This window comes from Acomys minous, assembly GCF_964271855.1.
Source record: "Acomys minous genome assembly, chromosome: 6".
In the NCBI taxonomy this organism is placed as follows: Eukaryota; Metazoa; Chordata; class Mammalia; order Rodentia; family Muridae; genus Acomys; species Acomys minous.
Genome location: NC_140487.1, coordinates 69,098,700 through 69,111,587, shown reverse-complemented (window position 1 = coordinate 69,111,587; position 12,888 = coordinate 69,098,700). Strand labels below are relative to the sequence as shown.

Genomic DNA, 12,888 nt, shown 5'->3' with positions numbered 1-12,888 from the left:
GCCCAACTCCACAATCTTCTCATAAAACTTCAGTTTGGAAAGTTACATTGTTGGTTCTTTTTTTTTTAAAGATTTATTTGTTATTTATATAGTGGTTGTCATGTACACCTGCAAGCCAGAAGAGGGCATCAGATCACATTATAGATGGTTGTGAGCCACCATGTGGTGGCTGGGAACTGAAATCAGGACCTCTGGAAGAGCAGACAGTGCTCTTAACCTCTGAGCCTTCTCTCCAGCCCACATTGTTGGTTCTATAGGGAAGGTGTGCACAAAGAAACATAACCAAAATAATCCAAGAGCTTGATTTAGTGACAAAAAAATTAAAGCAATCTCAATTTTAATAATGAGAAATCATGTTGTGTATGTGCGTATAAAACAAAGCTATGGGGCTGGAGAGATGGCTCAGAGGTTAGGAGTACTGTCTGCTCTTCCAAAGGTCCTGAGTTCAATTCCCAGCCACCACATGGTGGCTCACAACCATCTATAATGGAATCTGATGCCCTCTTCTGGCTTGCAGGTGTGCATGAAGACCACTATATAAATAATAAATAAATAAATTTAAAAAAAAAACAAAAACAAGTCGGGCATGGTGGCGCAAGCCTTTAATCGGGAGGCAGAGGCAGGTGGATCACTGTGAGTTCGAGGCCAGCCTGGTCTACAAAGCGAGTCCAGGACAGCCAAGACTACACAGAGAAACCCTGTCTCGAAAAACCAAAAAAACAAAAACAACCAAAACCAAAAACAAAAACAAAGCTATATGCCTGAAATAAATCAGAATAGTACACCTCTAAAATTTGTGGGGTCTACAACAAAGCTGTAAATGAGGGCCCATGTGAAATGCCTATATATTTAACAGTGTTGTTGTTGTTGTTTTTCGAGACAGGGTTTCTCTGTGTAGCCTTGGCCGTCCTGGACTCGCTTTGTAGACCTGACCAGGATAGTCAGCTATGAATTTAGGGTTCTAACTGCTTGGTCTCAGCGTGGAGGATAGTAGCCCTGGTCCCCAGCCGCAGCCCCCAGTGTCTTCTCCCCTGCGGCTCACCCTACACACAGAGAACTGACAGCCTGAGGTATGGGATGCATCCACTGCACAAGCCATTACAGAAAGACCCAGGGAAGCATAGATAGACTAGAAACAACACCGAGACGTTTACAGGCCCAAGAGCCCCAGGTACGGTGCAGGCGTGGGGAAGGGGAGGTTGCACTTTGGAGTGGCCATAATGCCTTGGTACAGTGTAGTCTTTTAAAAGTGGATATGAATACAACTTGGCAGAAACCAGAACAAAGACCCAGAAAACCCCAGAGCTCAAGCCAAAATCAGAATAGCAAACAGAGCAGGGGAAGCAGCATGTTTGAGCGAACAAGAGTAAACGAAATGAGGCGAGCCATCATTTGGGGACCCTAGAGGCTGATTTTGAGGCCCCCTCAACACTGAAATCCAAGGTAGATTTCCTTATGTAAAAGGAGCAGCATTTGCATGTCACCTAGACACACCCTTCTGCCCTGAGATTATGTAGAACACATGATACAATGGAAATGCTATGTAAATACTTGTTCTGCTGGGTTGTTTATAGAGAGCAAGCGAGGATTCAGTACAGCCCCAAGCCTTTCCCCCCTGCGTATTTTCCATCAGTCGTTGCTTGAATCCACAGATGTGGAGCTGACAAATACCCTAACCTTGATATCACTCATTGGTTTGTAGATCTGGAAATGGGCAAAAGAATGGGACTAAAACAGAAACAGTCATTCTATATCATCTTTTTTTCTTTTCTTTTCTTTCTTTTTTGTTTTTCTTTTTTTAGTTTTACAAACAGGGTTTCTATGTGTGGTCCTGGCTGTCCTGGAATTCACTCAGTAGACCAGGCTGGCATCAAACTCAGAGATCCGCCTGCCTCTGCCTCCCAAGTACTGGGATTAAATGTGTGCGTACCAAGGCCTGGCTCTTATTCCCTTTTAAAATATCTTGTTTATTGTAGTGTGTGTGGACTAGTGTGCAACGTGTATGGGGGCACATGCATGCCAAAGTGTGTGTGGGGGGGGTAGAAACCAGAAAGATTTTGTGGACTTCATTTTCTTCTTCCATATTTTCATGGGGTCTGGGAATTGAACTCAGGTCATTAGGTTTGCAAGGCAAGCGCTTTGACCCCACCAGCCATTTCACAGGCCCCACACACCTACCCTAAGTTTCAGCACTGAATACCATAAAAACAGGAAACAGCCCAGAGAAAACACCCACGTTGACAAAAACCGTAGTAACACCATGACCTTAAGACAATCTGTTCCAACCGGTTCAACAGAAATCACAGCAGCAAGGCGAATAGCGTGATTAATGAAAGGCAACACCTGACACAGCTATTAGACAATGGAGAAGCTATAAAAGTCACCCAAATACAGTTGACTTGTCACCTCTGCTGGCTACAAGCTATGTTCCAACAGTTCAGTAAAAACCTAAAGACCTCTATGCTTGTTTCATCTGATTAAATGAGATTTTTATTTTTAGGCTTATTTATTTTTATTTTATCCACAAGTAATTTGCATGTATGTATGTATGTATGTATGTATGTATGTATGTATGTATGTATGTATGTGAACCCCATGCATTCCTGGTGCCTGCAAGAGGCCAGAAGAGGATGTCAGACCCCACAAAACTGGAGTTCCAGATGGTTCTGAGCTACCATGTGGATGCTGGAAACAGAACCCAACAAGAGCAGAAAGTGCTTTTAACTGCTGAGCCACCTCTCCAGCCCCAAGCTGAGCTGTGCTGGCCTCCACATGTGCTCCAGAGGGCACACGTGTGATCCCCTCACACTGTGCACCTATGCACCTGGCCTCCACATGTGCTCCAGAGGGCACACGTGTGATCCCCTACACACACTGTGCACCTATGCACCTGGCCTCCACATGTGCTCCAGAGGGCACACATGTGATCCCCTGCACACACTGTGCACCTATGCACACCTACACAACATCAGCAACAACAACAATAATGGTGTTAAACCAGGTTTGAAAAGGGGAGGACTTGTCCTTATTCTCAGGAGCTACGGTGAAGGCTGACTTAGCTGTCAGCTCTACTGTGATTCATGTCTGTACTGCACCTGGGACTTGAATTGCTGGCTTGTGTCCAACAAGCAAACACCGCCTACCCAGCAAAGCCCTGTTGTGGACCAAAATGTATAGCCAGAAGCATGACAAAAGCAGAGGCAGGAACACCAAGAGAGGGGAAGTTCCATCCTTAAAGAAAAGTGCTTCAGAGAACTTATTATAACACCAGGAGAAGCCGGGTGTGGTGGTGCACGCCTCTAATCCCAGCACTCTATGAGGCAGAGGCAGGTGGATCACTGTGAGTTCGAGGCCAGCCTGGTCTACAAAGTGAGTACAGGACAGCCAAGGCTACACAGAGAAACCCTTTTTCGAAAAACCACACACACACAAAAAGGAAATATAGTACTTCATTATGGGTATTATTAATTAATCACTATTAAACAGTGATTCAAGAGAAAGTCATTAATGTATGACAAACTTTAGAAGGCAAAATTATGTAAAATGGCCCAGAGCTTAAGAGCACTGACTGCTCTTTCGAAGGTCCTGAATTCAATTCCCAGCAACTATATGGTGGCTCAGAACCACCTATAATGTCATCTGATGCTCTCTCTTGTTCTGCAGGCAGAGCACTGTATACATAATAAATAAAAATGTTTAAAAATCTGTAAGAGTTGCTAAAGGGAAACTACTAGAAAACATACATGCTCTTTTTTCTTTCTTTCTTTCTTTCTTTTTTCTTCCTTTTTTTTTTTTTTTTTTTTTTTTTTGCTTTTTGTTTTTTTGTTTTTTGAGACAGGATTTCTCTGTGTAGCCTTTGGCTGTCCTAGACTCACTTTGTAGACCAGGTTGGCCCCAAACTCACAGCAATCCACCTGCCTCTGCCTCCCTAGTTCTGGAATTAAAGGCATGTGCCACCACACCAGGCCTCATACTTGGTTTTGGTTCCCCCCCCCTCCCAGACTTGTAGAGAGTCTAGAGGCTGAAAGATGGCCAGAGGGTTGAGAGCACTGGCTGCTTGCTCTTCCAGAGGACCCTGGTTCGATTCTTAGTACTAAACAGTGGCTCACAGGAGTCTGCCGATTTTGTCCACCCTCCGAAGACGGCAGGCATGAGAAAGTGGTGGATGTGCAGGCAAAACACCCATCCACATAAAAAATTAAAATAAAATAAACACAGTCTAGCCAGGTACAATGGTGAAAATACATGTTAGACTACTACAGCACTCAGGAATATTTGAATACTAAATTAATTGATAATAAAATAATTATTGAGCAAGACACAGTGGCACAAGCCTTTAACGCCAGCACTTGGGAGGCAGAGACAGGCAGATCTCTGTGAATTGGAGGCCAACCTGGTCTACAGAGTGAGTTCCAGGACAGCTAGGGCTACACACAGAGAAACTCTGACTCGGAAAACCAATAAAATAAAATAATTGTTGAGGGCTGAAGGGTATAGCTGCATTGGTAAAGTGCTTCCCAACATGCATGAGGGCCTGGGCTCCATCTCTGGCACTTCATCTACCTGTTAAGGTGGTGCCGAGGATGTAGTCCCAGCACTTGGTTGGAGGTGCGAGGATTAAGGAAAGTCTGGTCTCTTTGACCTAGGCAGCAGGAGCAAGATGACAGAAGGAACATCATCCTTTGGAAAGCTTCGCAATAAGATGCACACGTTGTGCCACCACTGTGGCTCTAAGGCTGACCACCTTCAGAAGTCGCCCTGTGGCACATGTGGCTGCCCTACCATGCTAGCACCAGAAAGTATAACTGGAGCACCAAAGCTAAGAGATGAAACACAAGCGGGACTGGGCGGATGAGGCGCCTAAAAATTGCCGACTGCAGATTTAGACATGATTCCGTGAAGGAACAACATCTACACCCAAGCGGGCAGTGGTACCCAGTTCATCTTGAGAATTTCAGCCATAAAATAGATGCTCTGGTTCAAAAAAAAAAAAGTTCAAGAGGAACTCCCTAAGGGGAATTCTAAACCTGCCTAGACTACAGCAAGACCCTGTCTTAAGGGAGAGAGAACAAGAGAGAGAGAGAGAGATTTCTTAAAAAGTAATTATTGTATATTGGGAATATTAATAAGATATAGCCCTTACCCATTAGAGATACTGAACACGTATGAAGTGAATAATCACTGGGATTTGCTTTAACATAAAACACTGGAGTTGGAGACAGAGACGGAGAACACAGGACACAGACAGGTCATGTTGTTGGGAGTTGCTCTGGTGCTCTGCGTTCTGATGCTAAATACCGACTCCAAGATCTGGCTGCTGCCCAGACAAGCACACGCTCACGTATCTCCCAGGGATGTGCACCAGACCAACCCCCAACACCATATTCTGAAATAAAAATGATGGGCACACAGAGACTCAGCAATCTGCCCTCTCCACTTTTTAATACGCTAAGAACTGTAGAAAAACAACGAAACTTTTCTAACTAAAAGCAGCCACTTACTGAAGAACTCTCAGAACAGGCAGCAACAGGAAGAAGAATCGCAAAGCATTCTAACCTGCTGCTGCTCAGGACAGTGCTAGAATGTTCCTTCCTTTTCTCCCACTAACCACTTCCCTTCCTTCCTCCTCGGTGACTCCTTCAGTTGCAAGCCACTTAGATGGCAGCTTCTGAACACAGCTTCCAGCAGCTCAGAGGGACTTTCGAACTGTTGCATCATAAAACTATTTATATAAAGAAGCATTTCTTCAAATATTTAATGAACTGAATGAATTCTTGCTCCAAACAATTTTAAAAATATTACTTAAAAAAAAAAACAACACACGCCTCCTTTGTGTGTTTTGATACACACATCCTGGAGGTGAGTGCCTAGAGTATTTTGCTAGTAAATAATCGGATGATTTAAAAAAGAAAAAAGAAAAGGTTGATGATCATGCTGTATCCAAGTGGGATCTCAGTGTTTTAAGAAGCAGCAAAGTGTGCTACCCAGAAGAAATAAGTGAGCAGAAATACAGGCCTGGCAGCACAGCCCTGTAATCGCAGCCATTTGGGAGTAAGTGACTCGAGGAAGCCAAATTCAAGGGCTAAGGAGCGAATTCAAGGCCAGCCTGGGCAAGCTGGTGAGACTGCCTCAAACAAAGTGAGTCCAGGACAGCCAAGGCCACACAGAGATACCCCGTCTCTAAAAACAAAACAAAACAAAACAAGATTTCTGACGGCTCCAGTGGTGGGGTGCTTGCCTAGCATGAAACAGGCCCTAGTCCGGGTCCTAAGTCCCACCACCTCCACAAAGACCAACCGTTCATTACTTCTGCATCACTCAAAGTGAGACCTGGAAGAGGGAAGGGCAGAAGAAGGGCTTAGAAATAACACAACCTGACGCGAAGTCGAAGGGCCTGCTTGATGGGGAATTTGACCCATGGGGGCCAACACTGGTTCCTCCGACCCTGGATGAAGACGCTGGATTCATACCACAAGCCTGCACAGGGGAGGCGTGTTTTCAGGACCCTTTTCGGTAGATATGACAAGTGAACCCAAGCAAGTAATTGCGCTCGTGAAGAAATATGGAAGACTGTTAAATAAAAGGCTCGATTCAAGCCTTGGAAAAGCCTGCATTTAGGAAGCAAAAAAATAAAATAAAAAATAAAAAAAAAGGACCAAGTGGGAACAGAAACAGTCTCTTGAGAAGTTAAAGGACATTATTTCATGCAATTTGAGGGAGTGGGTCGCAAGAAGGAGTGGGTCACTGTGCGAGCCACCACGCAGTCAAGAGAAGGCAGCTGGGAGACCATTTACATCTTCCGTAATCTGGCCAGGTGGCACAACCAGTCGCTAGACAAAAGACAAAAGGGAATTTGGGGAGTCCAGGAGTGGAGAGCTGCAGCGCTCCCCACCCCACCCCCAACCCCAACCCCCATTGGTGCACCGGAGACACTGGAGAGCGCACAGCGCGGCTACGATTCTGAGGCGATCACAACACTCCGGGGGTACCAAGGTAGCAAGGAGGAAAAGACCTGTCTGCAACCTTTCCAAACTCTGGTTGGCCCAAAAGTACTTTAACTAGGATTCTAGTAGGTGCTGAATCTGCAATATCGCTTTGGCCAGCGCCTTTCAACATGAGGGTCCAACGACCCAGAGGGCTCGCCTAAGACCATCGGAAAACACTGATGTTTGCATTACGTTTCATACCAGTAGCAAAGTTACAGTTATAAAGTAGTAACGAAAATAATTTTATGGTTGGGGAGGTCACCACAACCTAAGGGATTATATTAAAGGGTCTCAGCATTAGGAAAGTTGAGAACCACTGGCCTAGAGGAATAGAGAGGGGGTGGAGGAGGGGAAGAAGGAAGGAGGGAGGGAGAGAGAGAGAGAGAGAGAGAGAGAGAGAGAGAGAGAGAGAGAGAGAGAGAGAGAGAGAGAGAGAGAGAGAGGGAGCGAAGGGAGCGACATCTAGTCTCGCTCGACCTCCCCGAGGAAGCAGACACAACCAAGCAGGCAAAGAACCTTCCCCACCCCCAGAGGACTCACTTCTGGGACTGTGCATAGTGGCACCGGCCCAGCAGGTTGAGCTTGCAGAGGTGCAGGCTGTCGCAGGGTCTCTGGCAGTACTTGCGACGGCAGACGCGGGCTCTAGTGGTGGCCACCACTGACCGAGTGATCCCGGCCTTGCCTCCTGTCTCCAACAGCACGAAGCGATCGGGTCCCGCCGTCTCCAGCAGCTCCCAGAGCTGCCCCTCGGGGAGACTGATCTCACCCAGCAGTTCCTCCAGGGTCATGCGGCCCCCGTGGGCGCATAGGATCTTGGTGATGAAACAGCACACTCCGGGGTCGGCCATGGCTCGCTATGGCTGCCGCCGCGCGGGAGTCCGCTTCCCCGAGAATCGAAACTTACGGGCAGCCCCAGGGGCGGACTCGGGCGGTGCCGTTTGCAGAAGAGAGCGGTTTCGCTTTCCAACTCTGGCTGTGGCGTCGCGAGGCCGGACCTCACCCGGCGGGTCCTAGGGTCAGATTTAAAGTCAGCGGCGGCACGGGAGAGCGAGTGGGAAGAAAGCGACGCGACGCGGGCAAGTCTGTTGCGCGGCGGCACGGTCGGTTCCAGGCTAGACGTGAGATCGTCCCCAAGCACGGGCCGCCAGGCTGCTACGGGGAAGAGAGGAAGTAAAGACGTCCGTGAGGCTCGGGTGGAGTTCTGATAAGCCTGGGGCGAGTGACGCATCCTGGGGGGCCACTGGAGGAGTCTTCAAGTCCGCCCCACCCAGCCCCGGAAAGAGCTGACCCTGGTGAGCGCTTCCTGCAAGCGTAGCGCTTTGCCGGCGTTGTCCATCCTCTTAAGCACTCCTGGACGTGGACAGTATCCGAACTCCGCACTTGAGGAAATAACTTGAACGAACAGGTGGAGCTCGGAAGACCGAGGTTCTCAAACGTCGGTCTCCGCGCCTGATTGCGCACTGGTCTAGGACTACGCACTTTCTACTTTCTACGCGCTGCGGAGTCCCTCTCAGAGGGCGGTGATTGTTATTCTCCCAGGGCTGTTTGAAGACCCACTCTTTGATCCGTTCTGGCCTTCTTAACTAAAATTGCCAATTTTGGTGCCCCAAAACAATTGCTTAAAGTATCCCCAGTTACCCTCCGCCCCCAATTGACATGTGGGTGATTTTAAGATAAACCCTTTGAGATACTGTAGAGGCAGAAAGAAATAGTAGCTAGATTTTCCTCTGAGGGAAGCAAAAGCTGATGAAATTAAAGAGCCGTCCATGTCCCCAGGGAGATTCCAAAAGATTCAGCTGCTCCAAGTCATTAGCATTAAAAAGCCCAGTGTATCCTTCCAGACTCTCACACTGAAACACACAACTTGCCTGGCGTTCCGCCCCCTTCTCGTTAAATTAAGACTTAAAAACTTTTGGTGTAGGAGGAAAACATGTAGCGGGGTGTGTGTACGCGTGCGTGCGTGCGTGGTGTGTGTGTGTGTGTGTGTGTGTGTGTGTGTGTGTGTGTCTGGGGGCGGGGTGGGACTGGGAGGAAAGGAAGGAGGAGGCTTTGACCAGGCTGTAAAGTGATTAAATGAATAAATAAATGAAAAGGGAGGGGAAAAAAAACTATAGGGAAAGAAACTACCACACATTGCCATATTCATGGCTAAGGAAAAAGGAAGGAAGAAAAGAAAGGAGAAAAAATCTTTTATTTGGGACAATTGTCGTTTCTTTCCTCCATTTATAGTTTCAGCTAATTTGCAGGCCACTGAACACTAGACACAAATTGGGAAAGGAAAAAGGCTTTCTTTTTAGCACTCCAAAATAAAATGAATGGATAGGGTCACTGATCAGATAGGAAATAAACCTTTCTTTAAAATCTGCAGACATGGTGCAGGAGTAAAAGAGTGAGCCATGTAAGAGGGCAGCATGGATGCCTGCACACACACACACACACACACACACACACACAAACACACAGCACACACACGTGCACATACACACATTAAAATATTATTGAAAGCTTGGCATGGTGATTGCATGCCTGTAATATCAGCACTTGGGAGCCTGAGGCAGGGGGATTATAGGCCAGGAAGATGATTCAGCAGGTAAAGGCATTAGAGTTGCTAAAACCTAGGACTCAAATTTGACCCCCAGAACCTCCCCACATGCTGAGAGAGCTTGCTCCTGCAAATTACCCTCTTACCTCCAAAACCATTTTCAATATATCTCTCTCTGAATAAATGTAATTACAAAATTTGAAAAATTACTAAGAAATAAAATTCTTCAAATTCTTCTGAGACTTGAATGAGAATCCCCGCCCTGGGTGTGTGATTCCTGGCCCTTCAGCCTGGCTCCTGGTCCCCGCTCTGGGTGTGTGAGTCCTGGCCCTTCAGCCTGGCTCCTGGTCCCCGCTCTGGGTGTGTGAGTCCTGGCCCTTCAGCCTGGCTCCTGGTCCCCGCTCTGGGTGTGTGATTCCTGGCCCTTCAGCCTGGCTCCTGGTCCCCGCTCTGGGTGTGTGAGTCCTGGCCCTTCAGCCTGGCTCCTGGTCCCCGCTCTGGGTGTGTGAGTCCTGGCCCTTCAGCCTGGCTCCTGGTCCCCGCTCTGGGTGTGTGAGTCCTGGCCCTTCAGCCTGGCTCCTGGTCCCCGCTCTGGGTGTGTGAGTCCTGGCCCTTCAGCCTGGCTCCTGGTCCCCGCTCTGGGTGCGTGAGTCCTGGCCCTTCAGCCTGGCTCCTGGTCCCCGCTCTGCGTGTGTGAGTCCTGGCCCTTCAGCCTGGCTCCTGGTCCCTGCTCTGGGTGTGTGAGTCCTGGCCCTTCAGCCTGGCTCCTGGAGCGGAGTTCTTTGGGCCCTGCTCTGGCTCCACGTTGACTCTTGCTTCATGCCTCTGTAGTTATCTTTTAATCCATTCGGCCTTAACTGCTGTCTGAGCAGGAGAGAGAACAGGGCTGGACTTCCTGCCAGCCAGGGGAGGAGAAGGAGAGAGCCACAGGCAGAGGTCCAGGAGACGGAAGGAGAGAGCCGCTGGAGCAGAGAGAGCTATAAAATGCAAGTATCTTGAGGATTTTGGTGGAATGGAAATCAGACTAGCTTAGAGTATTTAAAATAGATTAATACTGCTCAGTTTTTGTGCCATAAAGCATGTTAAACAAATATAATAGTCCAGTCTCAATTATTTGGTGCTAGCTGGGTTAAGAGAAAACTGCAATACACTATTTCAAAGTGACCATTAGCAGCCAGGAGCTCATGATTCTCTTGCCTCTGTTTCCCTAGAAGTGGATGGGATTTAAAGCTGTGTAACACACACACACACACACACTCACATACATATATGTGTGTGTATATATGTATGTGTGTGTATGTATGTATGTATGTATGTATGTATGTATGCATGTATGTATGTATATACTATTCCCAATGCCTCTAATACTACAAGCTATCCTAAATGGGATGATCCAAAAGGAAGAGCTGTTTGTATCTCTGCCTGGTCCTGCTTTTCTCTTCTAGGCCTAATGCGAAGTAATCTAGTTTGCTTTAGTTTGAATCTGTATTCCAAAAAACCCAAAAAAACAAAAACAAAACAAAACAAAAAAACGAGTATCAAAGGTATCAAAGTATCACAATTCATACGTTAATGTTACTTGAGGTTTGAGGGGGACAGGGTGAGGTCATGTCAGGTGAGAGGGGCCCCCGTGATGGCATTTGTGATTGCATTAGAGGAGGTGTGGAGACTTGTGTGAGCAGGTTTGCTCTGCTCTGTCTTGTGAACTATGTGTCATGTTACAGTTTCCTCCAAGATTGAAGCATTCCGTGCTGCAGGGAGGCTCCTTAAACAGGAAGATTAAATACAAAAACAAAAACAAAAACAAAAAACCCTCAAATATCTCCAGGAAGTCTCTGAAATGGACCAGATTCCACAGGCCTCTCCCTGCCAGCGTAAGTAGTCAAAGCCAAGAGTCCAGCTCAGACAAGCCACGCTGCAAACGAGACTCTGGGACAAGACCAGCTGCCTGGAAGAAATGCAAATCAGCGGATGCCCGGAAGACATTTAGACCAACTGAGTCACTTGGAACAGCCACCCTCTGCCCTGTTGAGCTGCCTGCAGGCCGTGCAGTGTGCCGCAGGATCCCAGCTTTTGTGAGCTGTCACTCGTGCAGGGGTGGGCTTTGGGGATGCAGCTGTCTTTGAGTCATTTCTGCTCCTGTAAGTGACCCCTCACCCAAATCCCTGAGAGTAATCCCAATAAAACTCACGGTTCGCCAAGTTGGACTTTGGTGGTATCTGTACTTTGGTGTACTCATTCCTATCTGGGTTGAGTAGAATTGTGAGTAGCATCTCCCAGGGAAAGTTTTGTCACACAACATGACCTCACGCTGGGATGTTATTCTGACTAATTCTTTTTTGGTCAACGTGATACAAGCCAGTTATTTGGGAAGAACAACATCAAAGAAGAAAATACCTCTGTCAGATTGATACAGGAAGGCCCTGAAGGGACCAGTATCAGCACAAAACAACCCAAGACCAAACTCTCAGCACAAAGGAGATTTATTTGCCTCAGAGGGACTGAGGGAGAGGGGGAAGGGATAGAGAGGAGGCAGACATGGCCCATAGGCAAATGGCAGTTTTTAAAGGTAAAAGAGGAAAACAGTGTTAGGATGAGTTGGTTTGTTTTGCCTGGACATGTTAATTAGAGTATCCAAAAGGAAGCCTTTGAGCCTGGCAGTGGTGGCGCAGGCCTTTAATCTCAGCACTTGGGAGGCAGAGGCAGGCGGATCATTGTGAGTTCGAGGCTAGCCTGGTCTACAAAGGGAGTCCAGGACAGCTAAGCTACACAGAGAGACCCTGTCTCGAAAAAAGGGGGGGGGGGCTTTTGATTGCTAGACTTCAATATTTGGAGAGCTGGGACCTTGGTAGTCAGTGTCAGGAGGAGGAAGTGTCCAAATAAGAGAACAGACCTTGGTGGCTAGCTTTAGGAATGTAATTTAATGGTTCTTAGCAAGGCAGAGGGAATGAGGGAAAGGCAAGACCTGCCAGAGCCGTGTTTGCCACCTCAGGCTGGCTAGACACCTTCAGGCCCAGCTCACTGTGGGTGGTGCCATGCCTAGTCAGGTTGTCCTGAGTTGTATCAGAAAGCAAGCTGTGTGAGCCATGGACAGCAAGCTGGTAACAGCTTTCCTCCAGGACTTTGCTTCTGTTCCTGCCTCCATGTTCCTACTGTGACTTCCCTTAGTGATGTGAAGGTGCAAGCAAATTAAACCTTTTCTTCCCCAAGTTGTTGTTGGGCAGGGTTTTCTCACAGCGACAGAAAGCCAACCTTATCCGACATGCTCTTGGGCTTCCTGAAGTGGGTGCCAAATAACTCTGATTCTTTCTAAATGACTGTGGTCTCTGGTATTTTGTTAACATCGACAGAAAATGAGCC

The 12,888-nt window shown here is 47.5% G+C and overlaps 1 protein-coding gene and 1 long non-coding RNA gene across 3 annotated transcripts in view; one reads left to right on the top strand and one right to left on the bottom strand.

Annotated features, from left to right (window-relative positions):
- ZC3HAV1 (zinc finger CCCH-type containing, antiviral 1) overlaps nucleotides 1-8,677 on the bottom strand; it is a 53,025-nt gene extending 44,348 nt beyond the window's left edge. Inside the window, exon 1 of one of the 2 annotated variants that reach the window (XM_084785525.1) lies at nucleotides 7,527-8,677. In XM_084785525.1, coding sequence (XP_084641651.1) covers nucleotides 7,527-7,834 — 308 coding nt within the window. In that variant the 5' untranslated portion in view covers nucleotides 7,835-8,677. The remainder of the gene's footprint in view (nucleotides 1-7,526) is intronic. The other variant, XM_084785526.1, reaches the window with a different exon arrangement.
- A 1,334-nt stretch (nucleotides 8,678-10,011) lies between these two features.
- On the top strand, nucleotides 10,012-11,735 carry LOC311599557. The gene is made up of 2 exons (XR_014779939.1): nucleotides 10,012-10,514; nucleotides 11,253-11,735. It is a non-coding gene; the product is annotated as an uncharacterized lncRNA (long non-coding RNA).
- Nucleotides 11,736-12,888: the final 1,153 nt, after the last annotated feature.